At 42.5% G+C, this 19,054-nt stretch overlaps 1 protein-coding gene across 1 annotated transcript; it reads right to left on the reverse strand.

Annotated features, from left to right (window-relative positions):
• Positions 1-8,329: 8,329 nt before the first annotated feature.
• On the reverse strand, positions 8,330-14,683 carry LOC308141588 (tryptase-like). Its single transcript, XM_080511791.1, has 6 exons — positions 14,641-14,683; positions 13,151-13,171; positions 12,220-12,382; positions 11,871-12,148; positions 10,696-10,829; positions 8,330-9,328 (listed from the first exon to the last, which is right to left on the reverse strand). Exons 1-6 carry the CDS (start codon positions 14,675-14,677, stop codon positions 9,056-9,058), a joined length of 906 nt encoding a protein of 301 aa, XP_080367917.1. The 5' UTR covers positions 14,678-14,683; the 3' UTR covers positions 8,330-9,055.
• Between the last annotated feature and the right edge of the window lie 4,371 nt (positions 14,684-19,054).

Consider the following 19,054-nt stretch of genomic DNA (forward strand, 5'->3'; position numbering starts at 1 on the left):
CCCAACGGTCATTTTCAATTAAATGTGTGTGAAAGGCATCACCCAGACCAGTAGATCTGTTGGAAGACCATTTAAATCCCCCCGGAAGGGGCAGTGGGGACCCCTCAACACCATCAGATGGGATAAAAACAGTTTCCTGCTGAGAAACTCATTTGTAAAAAAGTTAAGGGTCGTCTATTACAAAAGACTTTTTCCGGACGGGAAAAACTGTTTGCCATTTGGCTTCTAAAAACAAACCCCCTGAAGAAAGAGAAAGAGAAAGAGAGAAAGAGAAAGAGAAAGAGAGAAAGCGATAAAGCGATAAAGCGATAAAGCGATAAAGAGATAAAGAGATAAAGAGATAAAGAGATAAAGAGATAAAGAGATAGAGAGATAGAGAGATAGAGAAAGAGAAAGAGAAAGAGAAAGATGCCCCTATGCCATGGACAAGATTAGATTTGATCATAGATTTAAAAAACCTTTCCTGTAAGATTGTCCGGGAAAAATATTTGATATTAAAAACATTTCACATGCAATGGATTCTGTGCCTGTAAATATCGTCTAGATTTATACTTTTCAGAAAATGAATAAAAACAATTTGTCAAAGGTCTCCCTGATTCATTTGAAGATGCAGAGCCGTTTCCTCCAGACCAGGGGCCTCATTTATAAAACTGTGCGTAGGATTGACGTCAAAATTGGCGTACGCACGAAACACAGAGTGCTTACGCACAAAAATATCCTGATTTATAAAACAGTGCGCACGCACGTCCTACGCCGATTTCCCTTTATAATCACAATCCACTCTAAATGTGGCGCACCTGTGTGCGGGTCATACCACGGCCATATTTGCCTATAAATATTCAGAGAAATGCCTCTCATGAATATTGATTCATGACTGAAAGCAGAAAGAAAAGCCAAGAAATGCAATTTCACCCAGTGTGAGGTGGAAGTTCTGGTCGGGGAGGTGGAGAAGAGGAAGGCGATATTATTTGGTGGGCACAGTGTTGGGGTCACCAATGCCAAAAAGGCTGTAGAGTGGCAGCATGTGGCGGATGGTGTCAATGCTCTTGCCTCAGAAGGTCGGAGTGTGGCTGAGGTGAAAAAAAAGTGGTCAGACATCAAAGAAGACGCAAAAAAGCGCCTGGCGTCACACAGGCAGAGCGTCTGTGCCCCGGGCGGGGGAACGGGCCATCCGGAGCTCACCCCGCTGGAGGAAACACTGGCGGGGATCATCGGGGAATCCCTCCCGAGTGGAGTGGTGACGGAGGTGGAGGGGGACACCGATGCCGGCCCACAAGCAGAAGACCAAGGTATGCAATTTGTATTCCCATATTTGAAATGAGTGTAAACCAAAGTTGTGTTCACATTTATGTACAGAAACGATTGAGACTCCGTTCACAAAACAAGTGACTTTATTCAACATTTCTTGTAGTTGCTGCGGGTCCAAGCGAGGTCAGTGGCGCTGCAGCTGAGCCGTGTGCGCCCAGCGTCTCCACTGCACCTCGTGCATCCCAGCCCTCCAGCAGCCGTGTCCTCACAGATGCAGTCCTGCAGACACAGAGAGACACCGTCTGTGAGGATCCACACCTCACTCCAGCTCCGGACCCGCCCTGATTGACGCTCCTGCAGGCAATCAAGCAATTGATTGCTCCAATCTCTTAAGCCCTGCAGTGAGGTGGGTTCGGGGCCAGAGGATTCTTGGTCTCCAGTCCGTGCTGCCTAGTCCTCCTGTTGGCTGCTGCCGCAGGTGAGTCTGTGTTGTCCTCCCCGGGGAGTGAGTGTCCTCCCCGGGGTGGTCCCCGTTCCTGTTCCCAGAAGACCCCCCCGAGATTCCCCAGGTCCTGTCCCGGTTCCAAGAAGCCCCCGAGATTCCCCGGGTCCCGTCACCGTTCCAGCTCCCAGTGTCCTGTCTAAAATAAAAGCTGACTTTTGCACCAATTGTCCGTCTGGAAGTCTGCTGTTGGGTTCAAGCTCCACACACCGGCTCTCAGCCGTGACACCATCACTGCAATAAATGAAGTTGCTAGAGAACTGCGGGAAACAAAACATGTCCTGTCCGAGCTCAACACCACCATGAAAGAGTTGATCAATAAATGATTTTGAATTTGTTTCCATACCCGTTTTTTCATAAACGACACATCACATCCAAACGCTGGCGCACGGCAGCAGCGTTTGGCTCAAATCGTGGGAGTCGGAAACGGCTCATCAGCCACTCATCACTGTTGGCTCGTGGATATTGCTGGTCTCGGAAGTTCCGCTCCCTCCGTATCCTTCCGTTTGCCACATCCTCTAATAGTGCCAAAGCAGCCATTGTGCGCCATGACGCATTGTGAACACCTGCCTTTATATACCCATCTATTAGGTGGCATCTGCTACACGTGTGAGAATTACCCCGATTGACTAACAGTTCTTCAGACTAACAATAAAAGATAGTCTTTCTTTGTATGGCAACAAAACACAGCTAAAGTGTTTTATGCGTTATGCATTGAAAACGGAGATGAAACGAAATGGGCTATATGATATTACACTGCATTCATATCAGTGTAAACATAATTTGCCCTACTATTGTCTTAATCATATGTTTCCCGTGTGCACTCCAGGGAGTATGTTTGTTTATTCATTGTAGAAATGTAATTGTTTACTATCCATTTCTTCAATCTAATCCACTTTATTTATATAGCACATTTTAAAAACGAAGCGTTTACAAAGTGCTTCACATACTGCACATAAAACTAAACAGTCCAACACTAAATAAGTATAAAACCATAAAATAAAAACAAAAACAGATGAAAAACTACAAACACATTAAGAAACTACAAATAAGAATAAAACAATTCAAAAGAATAAATAGAAATATAAAGACGCTTAAAAAGCAATAAAATAAATGAGAACAATAAATAAAACAAGTAAAAGACACAGGGGACCACACGACATCATTTCTTGCAAATAAACTCTTCATATATGAGAGGTCATAACTATTTATTTTACACGATCAGTTTCTCCCGTTTCTTTCTTCTGCCATCAGTGGCGCAGTTTCTTCTTACCCCAGTTATGTGCGTACGCATGGGTTAGAGTTGGCGTGGTGGACCGCACATTTTCCCGTCAAGTTCTCTTTTTATAAATCCCACGGTTTGCGTAGAGAGTGGCGTACGCATTCTTTTGTGCGTATGCAACGTTTATAAATGAGGCCCCAGGTCTGCTCAAACCAACAGCGGTTTGTTGAAATCTTTGCAAAGTTCAGTTGAATTCAGACTGAAAACTGCAAAGATCCGTCAAAGGGTTTGTACCGTCGGACCAAACCCTGAGGCTGCAGACGCTTTTTCACAACACAAGAATAGTTTTGGTTTCAAAAATCTGGGGAAATGCTGGAAATCCCCCCACAGTTCCTAAAGCCACATGAATTAAAATCAAGGGGGAAGAAAAAAAAAACTGAAACAGAGGTCAACTTGACATCTGAATTAAAAAAAACAAACAAATGTAAACAGAGGTCAACTTGACAGCCGAATTAAAAAAACAAACAAATGTAAACAGAGGTCAACTTGACATCTGAATTAAAAAAACAAACAAATGTAAACAGAGGTCAACTTGACATCTGAATTAAAAAACAAACAAATGTAAACAGAGGTCAACTTGACATCTGAATTAAAAAACAAACAAATATAAACAGAGGTCAACTTGACATGTGAATGAAAGAAGAAAAAAAAAAAAGACAAAACAACTCTCTTTGCCCCATTTCAACGCGGTGCAGCAGCCAGAGACGTCGACGTACTGAGAGGCAGTGAAGCAGCAGCAGCTTTTAAAGCCTCCAGCTGCTGAAGAGCTGCAGGTGAGACTGATGAGCCTCAACGAGCAGGACACGTGACGAGTTCCACCTGGGGTGCGTGCGTGTGTGACTTAAAAAAATGACGTACCAGGTTCTTCCTGCACGTTACTGCAACATCTTTTATTCAGAAATTTGAAAACTTGTGTTCTATATTGTATTGAATTCTTTGACTTTTTGTTTGTTTTGTTTCTTTTTTACAATGAGTTCAATAAATACAATAACTCTGTATTTGAGTAAGACCCTGACATATTGCACAGAGTTGTGGGAGATGACACACCAAACTATATTGAAAATATTTGACATATTTACCGCAACCAACCAAACAACATGAGCTTGGTTTTATTTAAATGTAATGATGATTTATTCAAATCAAACCAGGTGTTTGGTTTACTCATTTCTGCTGGTTTACTCACCTCCAGTAGCTCCTGCAAACTTTCCCCGTCACAAAAAAATATTAGTATCATCGGCAAATAAGGCGAATTTTAAGATGTTTGACCACCTACATACATCATTAATATACAAAATAAATATTTTCAGACCCAAAGTATAACAAGTTATATTTAAACATGTTGATTTGCAATGCCCTATTTGCACAAACTGATTTCTGTTACTTATGGAGCTTCTCGTCCACTTCAGTTCAACCCCTCTGATTCCATATCTTTCCATTTTATTTATAAACAAATAATGGTCGATTGTGTCAAATGCCTCAAATCTATGAATACACCAACAGTAGACACTCAGGGTTTCTTCTAAAAAACATGCTTCAGGTGAGAGGAGACAGTAGAAACTCAGGGTTTCCTCGACTAAACCTGCTTCAGGTGGGAGGAGCCAGTAGAAACTCAGGGTTTCCTCTATTAAACCTGCTTCAGGTGGGAGGAGCCAGTAGAAACTCAGGGTTTCCTTTACTAAACCTACTTCAGGTGGGAGGAGCCAGTAGAAACTCAGGGTTTCTTCTAAAAAAAACTGCTTTAGGTGAGAGGAGACAGTAGAAACTCAGGGTTTTCTTTACTAAACCTACTTCAGGTGGGAGGAAACAGTAGAAACTCAGGGTTTCCTCTACTAAACTACTTCAGGTGGAAAGAAACAGTAGAAACTCAGGGTTTCCTCTACTAAACCTGCTTCAGGTGGGAGGAAACAGTAGAAACTCAGGGTTTCCTCTACTAAACCTGCTTCAGGTGGGAGGAAACAGTAGAAACTCAGGGTTTCCTCTACTAAACTACTTCAGGTGGGAGGAAACAGCAGAAACTCAGGGTTTCCTCTACTAAACCTGCTTCAGGTGGGAGGAAACAGTAGAAACTCAGGGTTTCCTCTACTAAACCTGCTTCAGGTGGGAGGAGCCAGTAGAAACTCAGGGTTTCCTTTACTAAACCTACTTCAGGTGGGAGGAGCCAGTATAAACTCAGGGTTTCCTTTACTAAACCTACTTCAGGTGGGAAGAAACAGTAGAAACTCAGGGTTTCCTTTACTAAACCTGCTTCAGGTGGAAGGAAACAGTAGAAACTCAGGGTTTCCTCTACTAAACCTGCTTCAGGTGGGAGGAGCCAGTAGAAACTCAGGGTTTCCTTTACTAAACCTACTTCAGGTGGGAGGAGACAGTAGAAACTCAGGGTTTCCTCTACTAAACCTGCTTCAGGTGGGAGGAAACAGTAGAAACTCAGGGTTTCTTCTTAAAAACATGCTTCAGGTGAGAGGAGACAGTAGAAACTCAGGGTTTCCTTTACTAAACTACTTCAGGTGGAAGGAAACAGTAGAAACTCAGAGTTTCCTCTACTAAACCTGCTTCAGGTGGGAGGAGCCAGTAGAAACTCAGGGTTTCCTTTACTAAACTTACTTCAGGTGGGAGGAGCCAGTAGAAACTCAGGGTTTCTTCTAAAAAACCTGCTTCAGGTTGGAGGAGCCAGTAGAAACTCAGGGTTTCCTTCACTAAACTACTTCAGGTTGGAGGAGCCAGTAGAAACTCAGGGTTTCTTCTAAAAATCCTGCTTCAGGTTGGAGGAGCCAGTAGAAACTCAGGGTTTCCTCCACTAGACTCTGTTTTTTAAAAACAGAACACTGAGATCTTTTAATGTTAACAAGGACATTTTATCTTCAGTGTACCCTTCACTGATTGAATCCATCCTCGCCTACAATATCTCTTCCTGGTTTAATTTTCTCACCCTCAGACACAAAACAAAACTCACATGGTCAGTAAACCAGGCCAGTAAGATCACCCGAACCTGATCTGTACGGAGGAAAGCGACCCTCATCACTGATGACGTCACTCACCCTCTGCATCACTCCTCTGCTGCCATCTAGCAGAAGATACAGAACATCACTGGCCATAAAAACATCGACAAAGAATCATTCATTCCATCTGCAGTCTCTCTACTAAATAGTATATGACGTCATAGCACTGTACTTTGTGTTGTTCCTTTTGAGCTATTATTTTTTCATAATGTGTGTTTTTACTGAATGAGTTTTATGTTGACAGACACATTTCTGCTCGGTTGAACAGACAATAAAGTTCTATTCTTTTTTTTTTTATTATTCTATTCTATTCTAGTAAGTTACTAGTAACCAGGGAAACTGTGCTCGTAATAACGGGAAGTAGTAAGTTCAAAGGTTAATCATGCGCTGCAGCGATTTGTTGAATCACATCACACTGCTTTTTAGTTAAAAAAATTAAAATAAAAAAAAGATCTTCACACATAAAAATGAATCTAAATAAACCACTTTTTTTTTTTTTTTTTTTATTCACTTTTCCTGGGGATGCTTTTGGCTATCCTAGGGGGCGCTGCAGTTTCCAGCCACGGATCCAAGCAAAAAAGTGCTCACAGCTTTATTGTTTACAAAAGATCTTCGCTGAATAAAATCCAGTGAATACCAGCTTCATGGTTCATTAAAATGCCGACCCAACCTTTGGGAACAACGATCAGAAGACGAACGCTTCCTTCCTGTCGGGTCACTGGAGAGGAAGTTCTGAGGCGTATTTAACCTCCCTGGCCAAGTTAACAAATCACACGATTTGCTGGATGGCGCCCACGGCACGGGGAACGACTCCAGAGCCAGCGTGGCGTAAACATTTGGGACAAATTATGTTCAGGATATGCTATTTAAGACAAATATGCTCTCCAGCTCAAAATCCAAGATGGCCACCAGTTTTTCAAGATGGCCGCCCCGTTAAACGCTGTAAGCCTGGGATAGCCAGTGTGGCCCCGGACTGAACAGGGAGGAAATAAGAGGTGATGGAGTGGGTTTACGTCTTTTTGGTTTATTTTCAAAAGTGCACAACAAAAGGTGTCAAATGCTTAAGGCGCGTTGGAGGATTGAGGAGTGTTGGTTCTCCAGCAGTAGAACCATGAATGACGCTAAAAACAACAACTTAGAACGTCACAGGTGATAAAAGGTAACATTAGTGTCTTAAAACTAAATTAAAATCCCCCCAACCAAAACCATAACGATAAGTTAATGAAACAAAGCCCATATTAACAAATACATCTGAAAATCAAACTGCTAAATAATAAACTAAATGCTAAACCTTTCTAAACTTATCTGGAGTATCTGGAGTACTGCGCGAGTGATCGCCTGGCTAACGAACTAGATGTTCCTTGCAAAGGTAGAACACTCAAGCCGCCATACGCATATAGACCGACTGGGAGAACTCAACAGTGTCCAATGAATTCCAACATGGCGTCTGTCAGGTGACTGAAAAGACTTAAAGTTCTTTATTCTCTCCAACATTCTTTCTCTTCTTCTGTCTCTCTAGTCTTCTTCTTCTCTCTGTTCACATTGTTCTTGAAGAACCGCCTTCTTGTTTTTCTTGGCCCGGATTTCCTCGTCTCAGTCCTTCGTGTCAAAATGCAAAGTTTATTTATTTGTACTGGATCGTTGGAGCTGAACATTGTGTTTAATAGACAATAATAAAAGCAGAGGTTTTTGAAACATTGAAAAAAAAAACAATAAATGTATCGTGATGTATTGTAATGCCAACTTTACTTTTTTCAGTAACTAATTACTTTCCATGCAACCGATCTGGCCGACACTTTTCAATTCAATTCAATTCAACTTTATTTATATAGCACCATATACAACACAGTCATTTCTAGGTGCTTTTAACAGAGAGAAACCCCCCGAAAAAACCACATGAGCAGACAGATGAAGGATTTTGAAACGCTTTGAAAGATGGATTGTTTGAAAAATAAACCTGATATTCATTTTGTTTTCCCTAAACTCAGACTAACTGTCATTCCCAGTAAACCAGCCCCAAAACACATTCATTTTCTAAAAATTAAGCTTCTTTTTGCACTTGTTTACAAGTATTTTAATTTTTAAAAAAGTCATATTCGCGCTCTCTGTTCACTCGGTTTAAAAGAACTGTCAGGTTTCACCACCAGGGGGCTCTCTCAATGAAAAAAAAAAAGCTGAGCTTGTTGTGACGTGGTTTATAAACGCTCTGTATTTAAATTAAGTTAACATTGAATATCAACGTACCTCAGACATTTATCACCAAGAACACACCTTCCAGCTCGACAATAAAGCTTCACAGGGTATAAATATAGAGTTTATTGAACACCGAACCGTCCAGAACTCGGACCTGCAGTCCACTGCCGCCAATATTTGACCCTCTGATCGCATCAGTTCATCACAGTTAACATGACTTGATCTCTTCAGGTCCCGTCTCAAGCAAAATATTTTAGTTGAGTCGCATCACAAAACCAAGTTCTTGCCTTCAGGGTGAAATAGTTGAACATGATATGATGTCAGTAAACGACATGCCATTTATTCATACACAGTTATATAATTGTTCATAAATACAAAGACTACAAGATTAAATACATTTATCGCCGTCAATAACCTGAAACTTGTGCACGTGTGTTGATATTTTGCTACATCACAGCCATAAATTGTTTAGCATGGAGGCTGGCGTGTTATAAGAGTATTAATAATGAGAATTAATCAATTCTAATTACGAATGTGCACTGAATTATGGAGTGATTTCAGATCAAACAGTATCCAGCCGCAAGCTCAAGGTGAACAAGGAAAAGTTTCCATTTAGTTTAAAGTCGGAATAAAATACAATTTCACAACAAACCATTGTAGGTTCCAAAGACACCCAAAATTATGTGTCTAAAATAAATAATTAGAGGAAACCAGTGAGTACATTGAGGAAACGCTTCATTCCGGGAGCAGAAAGTCATTTTCTGGGCAAAAGGAAACATAATTTGACATGTTAATTGGTGATTTGAAGCAGCAGATGGACTCCCAGCATGAAGCCTAAACGTCCTGCTGGAGGAAGAGGAGCAGAGGAAGAGTCAGGGCGAAGAGGCCCAGAGATCTGATGGTGGAGGAAGGGGAGGCCCTGGAGGCCACCCGGACGAAGCCCGGCGGGTTGGTGGTGACGTGGCTCTTGATCCACGGCTCGTACTCCGACACGCGGACGTAGACGCCGGGGTGTATGGACTCGCCGCAGCCTCGGCCGAAGCTCACCACGCCGACCTCCACCCACACAGAACCGTTCTTAACCACCAGCGGACCGCCGGAGTCCTCCTGGACACACACACACACACACACACACACACACACACACACACACACACAACTTCAGATCAAAGCGTCTGGACAACGTCACACATTACCGCCATAAAGAGGAAGCAACCGCCGGCTAAAGGGGCTAACTTGCTCAGCGCTAATGGTAGCCTGAGCAACCGCCATTTGTATTCTTCAATCCAGATATCAAACATTCTTCCTCTCTGCTTTTTCCTCTCTACTTTCCCCCTCTACTTCCTCCTCTACTTCTTCCTCTCTACTTCCTCCTCTACTTCCTCCTCTCTACTTCCCCCTCTACTTCCTCCTCTCTACTTCCTCCTCTACTTCTTCCTCTCTACTTCCTCCTCTACTTCCTCCCCTCTACTTCCTCCTCTCTACTTCCTCCTCTACTTCTTCCTCTCTACTTCCTCCTCTACTTCCTCCCCTCTACTTCCTCCTCTCTACTTCCTCCTCTACTTCTTCCTCTCTACTTCCTCCTCTACTTCCTCCCCTCTACTTCCTCCCCTCTACTTCCTCCTCTCTACTTCCGCCTCTACTTCCTCCTCTACTTCCTCCTCTACTTCCTCCTCTTCTTCCTTGTCTACTTCCTGATCTCTACTTCCCCCTCTACTTCCTCCTCTCTAGTTCCTCTCTTCTCCCTCCTCTCTACTTCCTCCTCTACTTCCTCCTGTACTTCCTCCTGTACTTCATCCTCTACTTCCTCCTCTTCTTCCTTGTCTACTTCCTGATCTCTACTTCCCTCTCTACTTCCTCCTCTCTACTTCCTCCTCTACTTCCTCCTGTACTTCCTCCTGTACTTCCCCCTCTACTTCCTCGTCTCTACTTCCTGCTCTCTACTTTCTCCTATCTACTTCTTCCTCTACTTCCTCCTCTCTACTTCCTCCTCTCTACTTCTTCTTCTACTTCCTCCTCTCTACTTCCTCCTCTCTCGTTCCTGCTCTCTACTTCCGCCTCTACTTCCTCCTCTACTTCCTCGTCTACTTCCCCCTCTACTTGCTCCTCTCTACTTCCTCCTCTTCTTCCTCGTCTACTTCCTCCCCTCTACTTCCTCCTCTCTACCTACTCCTCCACTTCCTCCTCTACTTCCCCCTCTACTGACTCCTCTACTTCCTCCTCTCTACTTACTCCTCCAATTCCTCCTCTACTTCCCCCTCTACTTACTCATCTACTTCCTGCTCTCTACTTCCTCCTCTACTGCTACGTGTGTGTGTGTGTGTGTGTGTGTGTGTGTGTGTGTGTGTGTGTGTGTGTGTGTGTGTGTGTGTGTTTGTGTGTGTGTGTGTGTGTGTGTGTGTGTGTGTGTGTGTGTGTGTGTGTGTGTGTGTGTGTGTGTGTGTGTGTGTGTGTGGTTGTTTTGATGGCCTCACCCGACACCTGTCCTTCCCTTCCGTCCCGGCACAGAGCATGTTGTTGGTGATGAAGCCGTAGGAGGAATTGCAGTTTTCGTTGGACACGATGGGAACGTCCACTTCCTGCAGCGTCTGAGGCGCCGGCAGCGGGGCTGAGAGGAACAACGTACCGTCACACCGTTCCTCAGTCACACCGTCCTTCAGTCACACACGTCAATAGCAAGACCAGAGAGCAGACAAGAAACCACTGGAAGTAGCAGGTGTTTCTGTCAGTTACCTGAAGGTACTTTACTGAAGGAAGGACTTTACAAGCTGCTGCAATTAAAGAGCAACTAATTGTCTGGTCCTGGCTGGATGATGACATGTACTAATCTTTCAGCGGTTGTGGGAAACACAAAGATCTAGACCAGGGGTGTCAAACATGCGGCCCGGGGGCCAGAAGCGGCCCGCCACAGGATCTAATCCGGTGCCATGTGATTTTTTTTTTTTTTTTTTTAAAGTATAAATATGAAAACTGACAGAGGCTGATCTAAAAACACTAGATTGGCAAAAATGACATTCAAAACCGCCCCTTGGTCAGAATTAATGAATGCAATCTGTGGAGGTCACATGACTCAACACCTTTCACAATAAAACAATGAGTCCAACTTATGTGAAGTGACACTTTAGACACGTAAACTCAAAAGAATTTCCAGATGATGACAAATTGTTTTAATCCTGAATAAAAATATGATATCCAGATACAGATATTGTGGGGTTATTTTTGCAAATACAATAATATCTGGTTAACTTTAATATGTATATTTCAGAACAGACTGTCAAATCCTTGCAGCTACAAAAGGATCAAAAGAAGGAAAGTCTTTGCATTTGTCCATATCTGCAGTTTAATATGTTACGTTTGACTTGTTGGGCCTCCAGAGGTCAGATCAGGTTGATGTGGCTCCTCAACTAAAATCAGTTTGACACCCCTGATCTAGAGATTCAGGTTTGTGACGATTAGAATTTAATTGGACGTGCCAGAGAAGGTAGATTAATACTTGGGTTTGGTGTGAGGGTTAGGTTTTTCTCTTCACACTGAGCAAAATTGCCTTGCCTTACCTTACAAACTGACGAAGGCCATCGTTGGCACTATTTTCATTTAATTGTTTTTTTAACCCCTGTGACAGACGGAGAATTCCCCGGCGAGCACTCACTTCCCACGTCGATGGTTCCCCAGCCGGTGACCCAGGCGATGACCCCGACCCCCAGCTCAGTGCCGGTGCCCGCCAGGCACACGGGCTTGATGAAGTTGGTGAAGCCGACGGAGGCGGAGAGCCGCACCAGCGCGATGTCGCTGTCTCCCGTGACGGTGTTGTAGTTGGGGTGGAGGATGATCTGCGCCGCGTTGCGCGACACCTCGTCGGGGTTGGCGAGTTGCTGCGTGTGGCGCCCGAGGTAAACGATCAGGCCCGCCTGGTTGTTGGCGATGTTGCTGAAGGGCGAAGGTGGTTAGGGCGAGGAACTCGGGTGTGCATGTAGGGGGGGGGTGGGGCGAGAACTCACCTGGGGAAACAGTGGGCGGCGCTCAGCAGCCACAGGTTGTTGATCAGAGAGGCTCCGCAGAAGGACTGGTTCTGGAAGTGCAGGCTGACCTGCCATGGCCACGCCCCCCGGGGAGCGTCCTGGCCGCCCACAATCCGGGTGTTTAGCGGCGCCTGGCCGCACACTGGAGGATCGGTTCAGAAGGAGGTGAGGACTAGAATCTGCTCGCAGTTTGTTTGTTTTTAACTAAAAACCACTCCCATTTCTCTGCGCGTTTCGATGTTCTTTTGTGAACGGGTCCCCGACAGCGCAGAACGAGTTGTACGGCAAAATAAATAAATAAACAAGGGAAGAAAAAGATCATTAATTTTTAATTTTTTTTTTAATAAACGGGATAAAACTCTTTGCACCTCGCCTCATAAAGAGTCAAGCAGAAGAAGTCAATGAACATTTAATGCCAGTTATTTTGATTCTACAAATCAGTTTACCATTAAAATCATTTTCAGAGTAAAACCCCCATTGTTCGCATTAAGTTTTTTGTTTTTTTTAATCTAAGAAAAGTAAAATATTGTTTCAGGGGGCCATTTCATTTTGAGTTATGCAAAGTGGGCACTGATACTCAATACCGACATGTTTTATTTTCGGGGAGTTAAACCAAAACGTAGTCGCTCAATTTTAACTTCCAAAACAGCTTTGGGCTCCAGTTGGTGCCGTTGGGCCTTAAAGCTCCATTGCTGGAGGATGAAAACCATTTAAACGCCCAAAAGATGAAGGTCAACTTGACTTTGGTCTCGTGTTGTCGGTGACGGATGATTTCTAAATCACATGTGGATTCATGAGCTTTTTTTTATTTCTTTTTAAATTGGTTCTCTTTTTGTGTGTTTGATAAAAAGATGACAAAAAAAAACCCAAAAAGACATAATTAACTAACCGAAGAAAAGACAAAACTCACCATCGAGCTGTGCTTCGATTCCTGTGGGAGAGACGGACAGGATGTGAAGTCTTATTTTGGTCAACGACAAAACAAAAGATACACTAGAAACACAAGCAACCATAACAGAGCAAAGAAAGCCCAAAAAATAAATAAATAAATGAGGACATAAATCCCAAAAAATTATTGGCCCGTCATATCTGAAAAGGAGTAGGAAGAAGCAACGCTTATTGTCCCCCCCCCCCTCCACCTCACATTCATACCGACGTAGCTATTTATGTCCATATTTACCAACAAAATCTACGTATCCATATTGACAGGAAAAATAATAAATAGAGTTATAAATAAATAATAAATTATCCTTACACCCACGGAGGACTGAATGTGCCAAAATAAAATAGATAAATACACCATTAAATAATGAATTAAATGTGTCATCCATTTATTAAAATTGGAATTAAATGTATACATTTGTCATTAAATGTTCCGTTTATTAATTAAGAACTTATTTTATGTTAAAAAAAAAAAAGCATGTATAATTATTTCACTATTTATTTAATAATTTCACAGTCTAAATGTTTCAAAGTTAAACAAATATGCTGACAAATAATGAACAAAATTTCTTATTAACTAATCACAATTGGGAATAAAAATATAAATGTGACATTAATAAATTTAAATCTAAATAAATTTTGCCAAAAAAAATACATATTTCATTATTTCACAATTTAATGAATTATTCATGGCCAGGTGTTGCTCTGAATTTGCTTTATCTGTCACTTTATCGTAACTGCCAGACTCATGAGCAATGATCATAAAATATGAAATGGTTATGGCGTCCGAAAATACAGCAGTTGGCACAGTAAGAGAAGAAAGAAAGAAAGAAGAAAGAAAGAAAGAAAGAAAGAAAGAAAGAAAGAAAGAAAGAAAGAAAGAAAGAAAGAAAGAACAAGAAAAAGAACAATTCCTTGAATTCTCATGGTGAGTTTAAATAAATACTTGCAAAAATAATAGGAAAAATATCATTTTTCAAGATAACATTCAATTACAGAAATGCAAGTACTTGCAAATATTACTTTTAGTCCAGATTTCTTCAAAATAATTGTCCAGATTATAGGCTGCAACTTCTACTTGTAGTAGTGCAAGTACAAACTTCGAAAAGAATACTCATTAAATTACAGGTATCCACAAAAACACTACTTTATTGCAGTGATGTGAATTTATATACATTTTGTAACCTTGAGCTTCTCTACTAAATCATATGTAGTCATATATAATCATATGTATGTATGTAATTGTACTCAGGTATGAGTAAACTATCCTCCATATAAAATACAGTACAAGTATCCTAAATAGTAATTAAGTGTCATCAACGGCAGTATTTGACAACAAAGACAAGGGCGTGTGGAAATCATCACCAGCTATTAAAACAAAATTGAACACTGTATTTTATTGTCACATGTGAAACTGCTTCCAATAAAAAAAAATATTTTTTAAAAAGTGTCACTGACCTGTGAGTGTGACGAGCAGCAGCAGCAGCAGCTTCATGGTGGACATCCTGTCCTGGTGTGTGAGCTGCAGGACCAGCATGGACCTATTCACCTGCAGGGAGACACACCCACCTCTGGGCTGCTGTCACACACACACACGCACACGCACGCACACACACACGCACACACAGATTCATGAACTCATAGCAATGTGAGGACGCAGCACTTAAACCAGCCGAGAAAGGAACTGGTGATTTATTCCACTGTTCTGTCAGCTTGAAGACTTTTCTTCATATTTCCAGTGAGATTATCTTTTGGTGAAACTGTTTCTCTGCAAGATCAGCAAAATAATAAAAACGTAAATTAATTAATTAATAAACTTCTAACATAAGTTTGGGTTTAGTCAGGGCCAAGTGGGGGCCCTAAGCAGGGTTTTATTTTGGGGGGCCCCTTCCAATAACATAATAATAATTATTATTATTATTATTACTATTACTATTGTATTGACGTTTGGAAGCCGTCTCTCTCTCTCTCTCTACTCTCTACCTGTAAACAACTGCCTGCCGGCCCATCTGACCGCTGATTGGTCAGATGGTGACGCTTCGCGCTTTCGTCTCTTTTTTTTTTCTCTCTCTCTCTCTCCTGCCTCGGGCTGACTTGGTGGCGGTGCTCTACACGCCTCTCGGCAAAATGCACGCGCATCCTTTGCGCATTTGCAGATTATGATGATACTTGATCACGAGGGAAATTCAATTCACTTGCGCAAAAAGGGGCCCCCCATGGATCGCGGGGCCCGACGCACAGCGCGTGTTCTGCGTGTAGGGAGGGGCGGGCCTGGGTTTAGTTAGAGTGCAGCTCCGCCACTTTGAGGATTGGAATATTTCTACAGACAAAGTTGTGAAATTATTACATGAAAACACACACACGCGCGCACATACACACACACACACACACACACACACGCACACACAGATTCATGAACTGATATCAATGTGAGGACGCAGCGCTTAAAATAGCCGAGAAAGGAACTGGTGATTTATTCCACTGTTCTGTCAGCTTGAAGACTTTTCTTCAGATTTCCAGTGAGATTTGGAATGTTGTCACACAAGATGTTCCAATAGCGTATCGTGAAAAGGAACGTCTGACGTTATAATATAAGCCTTGTGATGAACATGTCGACAATCTGATTCACCCCACAGGTATGACAAATTCCTCCGTCACCTCGTGGGAGTTGTCACGTCTCCAGCCAACTATTTCACTTGGATGTTTTGTTTGTTTTTTTTTCTCAATGTATCAATGCAGGTTTTGTTCCTCTATTGCCGATCATGACATCGCTGTCACATCGTGATTAATTCTCCCTTTGTCCCCCTCGTGCGTCGCCGTTGGGCCAACACCCTGAGACGTTACGCCCACTCAAGATTTAGATCTGCGTCGGTTTATGACCTCGTCTTTGTTTGGGGATTTTTATCATTCTTTCCTTCAGGTTGTGTGATCATTAGACAGCTGTATTTCTTTAGGGTTTGCCACCTTCGTGCTGCACCTTTCATTCACACTGCGCGTTGCTCTTTGTTCCAAATGTTGCGTTGTTGAGCTGGAATAACTCCGCTGACAGAAACAACTAATCAAAAAAGACCCAGGGGGTTCAGTCCTGACTGCAATATGGGAGGGGGGGGGGGGTAATTCAAATTTGAAACATCTCCCGGCCTGAGTGACACTAAAGCATTGACACAAAGTTGTCTCACAATTGTTTCATTTGAAAATGTAAATCAGGAAAGTCGCGCCACAGACACACACGCATACAGAAACTCTGTTTGGCCTTTCGGGAGAAGATCTGTCTTTTCTTTTTTGTATAAAGTAGAACCTGTGAGGAGGGGGACCCGGTATGAGGGGACAACCTGTACTGGACGACACATCACGGTGCACAGACACATCTTTAAAGTCCTAGTGAAATGAAAATTCGACCTCCAAAACACTCTGGTGTCGCTTCTAGGATCATTTTCATGCTAACTGGCCGAAGGGTAAAATGTTAAAACACGGCAATCTGTGAGAAAATAGCCGATAAACGGCGCTATTTCCTCTGCTGGGCGGAGCTTCTGACTCTGATAGAGTGACATCACGAGTTGTGCACACGCCCAAGTTGTGTTTACATTATGGAGGATCAGAGTTTTGGCCGGCTTCCTGGATCGAACATGTTGAAGAGCTTTTCCCACTGCGTGGAATCACCGAAGATGAGTCCAGGTATTACTTGATCGTCTACTAGCCGCCCGAATAGCAGCTAGCCACCCGAGCTAGCGGCTCCCGCCGCCCGTGCTCCTTTTCTCCTCTCCGGGTCTCTTTCATGCTCAATCTTTCGTCAAGGCTCATAAAACTCCGACTATAACTTCAAAACACTGTTAAAACTTTGATATTTAAGAGGGAAACAACGCAAGCCAATGTAAACACAACAGATCGAGATCTGCACATCTCTTGACATCACGCCCACGAAGAAGGATTCAAAATTCAAATAGCTTTGTTATGCAACAACAGTGGGGCAGAGTCGGAGGAACCTTATAAGTAGTCGCCCAACTATCGTTTTTTGCAAAGTAGGGTTTTACATTTTACTAGGCCTTTAACTGTTAACACACCGTGATGAGGGGACAACCTGCCTTACGAGGACAAGGGACAGGTTTTTACTGGCAAATTTCAAGCTGAAGGGACACTAAGACGGCTTGAAAACGTTCCGTAATGTAATCATCTGGAAAATCCCCGCAGAGGGGCGGAGCCTAGCGCGCAGGGTGGAGGACGATTTTGACGTCACGCGTCCTTAAGTTTAACTTTCCCTTAACAGCAGAGAACATCAGGCCCCTGGTCCAAAACCCACCAAGAGGCTCCAGTCTGGTCCCACCAAGGAGCTTATTGAGGATTTATACTAGTTTTAGTTTGACATTTCATTGTATTTTGACCAGAATGTTCCATTAAAATGGACTTTATGTTGAGATTGTAATCGTTTTCAGTACCAACTGTTTGACTTTGTAAAAATATTGACAGTTTCGTTTTACTTCGAGGAGGACGATGGTGGAGTGAGCAGCAGCGGCATACGCCCGGATCTCCCAGGTGGGTTGAAAACTCCACCAACGATTGGAATCAGAGAGGTGAAAACAAGGTCTGAGTGGAGAAGGTAAAAGGCGAAGCCAAAAGAAACACCAAAAGGAAAAACAAAGCCAGAGAGCCACCCAAAATGGGGGGGGAAAAAAAACAGAAACTCCACTCCACCATATTTGGTTGGGGCAGACTTGAAGCGACACCCTGGTCCTTGAATCGTGTTGATAGACCAAGTAAAACCACACTTGTGGTGTAAACAAAACGTGATGCTGTCGGCTGGAGCCGTTAAAGTCGCACTCCGTGTTGAAACACAAGAATGGATGTTTATTTGTTGGACCGCCTTCAAGTTCAACCAGTAAAGTCGGTTCCCTGGGAAACGTGGAGTTTGAGTCTCTCGTCTCCCGCCGGCGTTTTATGTGCTTCCTTCACCCAACTACATTTCAGGCTGACAGTAGAAGATAAACATTCAGCTTGACAAGCTGTAAAACCAAACAAAAAGCAGAGGTGAAAACCTTTCAAAAAATAAATTAAATTAAATTTAAAAAAAGTGAAAACAGAGAGATCTGTAGCTTTTGAGAACTCAGTATGATAAACTGTGCTCTGATAAAGGGTTTATTATTGCTCAAACAATCTCATCACGGACAGAAAGTTGGGAAACTCCTGGAGAATCAAGAAAATACAATCTGATGGGAACATTGAAGTTGGTCATATGATCCAGCTTTCACTCCTCCTCCCGGTCTGGTCGGTCCAGAAACCTTCAATTCAGTGTTTCTCGCCCTTCCTTGATTTTCCTCCATTTGAATATGGGATCGTATTGCTGCAGGGCGTCAAACAGCAGAATCAGCAAACAGCAGTTTCAGGTTTAGCGTCAATGATAAAAGCCTGGGTATCATCCATCTTCTTCTTCTTCTTCCTTTTCTAGTGATATGAAATATCATATCACTAGATTAAATTCTTTAAATAAATTGTTACATTAACATAATTAGCTTTTGTTTTCATTATTGCTGTCAAACGATTAAGAAAAAAATAACTAATCAATTGCACAATTGTCTGTAATTAATTGCGACTAATCGCAATGTTTTTCTCCTCGAGACTGAAGCTTGTGATGGATATTTATTCAGGGAAAACTATGGAATTAACGTCGACTCAACAAACAGAGACTATATTTAAATTCAAAGACTATTTTTATAACTTCCTTTTAGCGTTTGGTGAAACGGTTTCTCTCCCGGATCAGCAAAATAATAAAAATGTAAATTAATTAATTAATAAACTTCTAACATAAGTTTGGGTTTAGTTAGAGTGCAGCTCCACCACTTTGAGGATTGGAATATTTCTAGAAACAAAGTTGTGAAAC

This window comes from Blennius ocellaris (genome assembly GCF_963422515.1).
Source record: "Blennius ocellaris genome assembly, chromosome: 16".
NCBI classification, from domain to species: Eukaryota; Metazoa; Chordata; class Actinopteri; order Blenniiformes; family Blenniidae; genus Blennius; species Blennius ocellaris.

Coding starts and splice junctions, on each gene's coding strand:
- LOC308141588 (XM_080511791.1), bottom strand. CDS start 14,677: ATGAAGCTGCTGCTGCTGCTGCTCGTCACACTCACAG. Junction 10,830..11,870: donor GGGAACCATCGACGTGGGAA/GTGAGTGCTCGC, acceptor TGTTCCTCTCAG/CCCCGCTGCCGGCGCCTCAG. Junction 9,329..10,695: donor AAGGGAAGGACAGGTGTCGG/GTGAGGCCATCA, acceptor GTGTGTGTCCAG/GAGGACTCCGGCGGTCCGCT.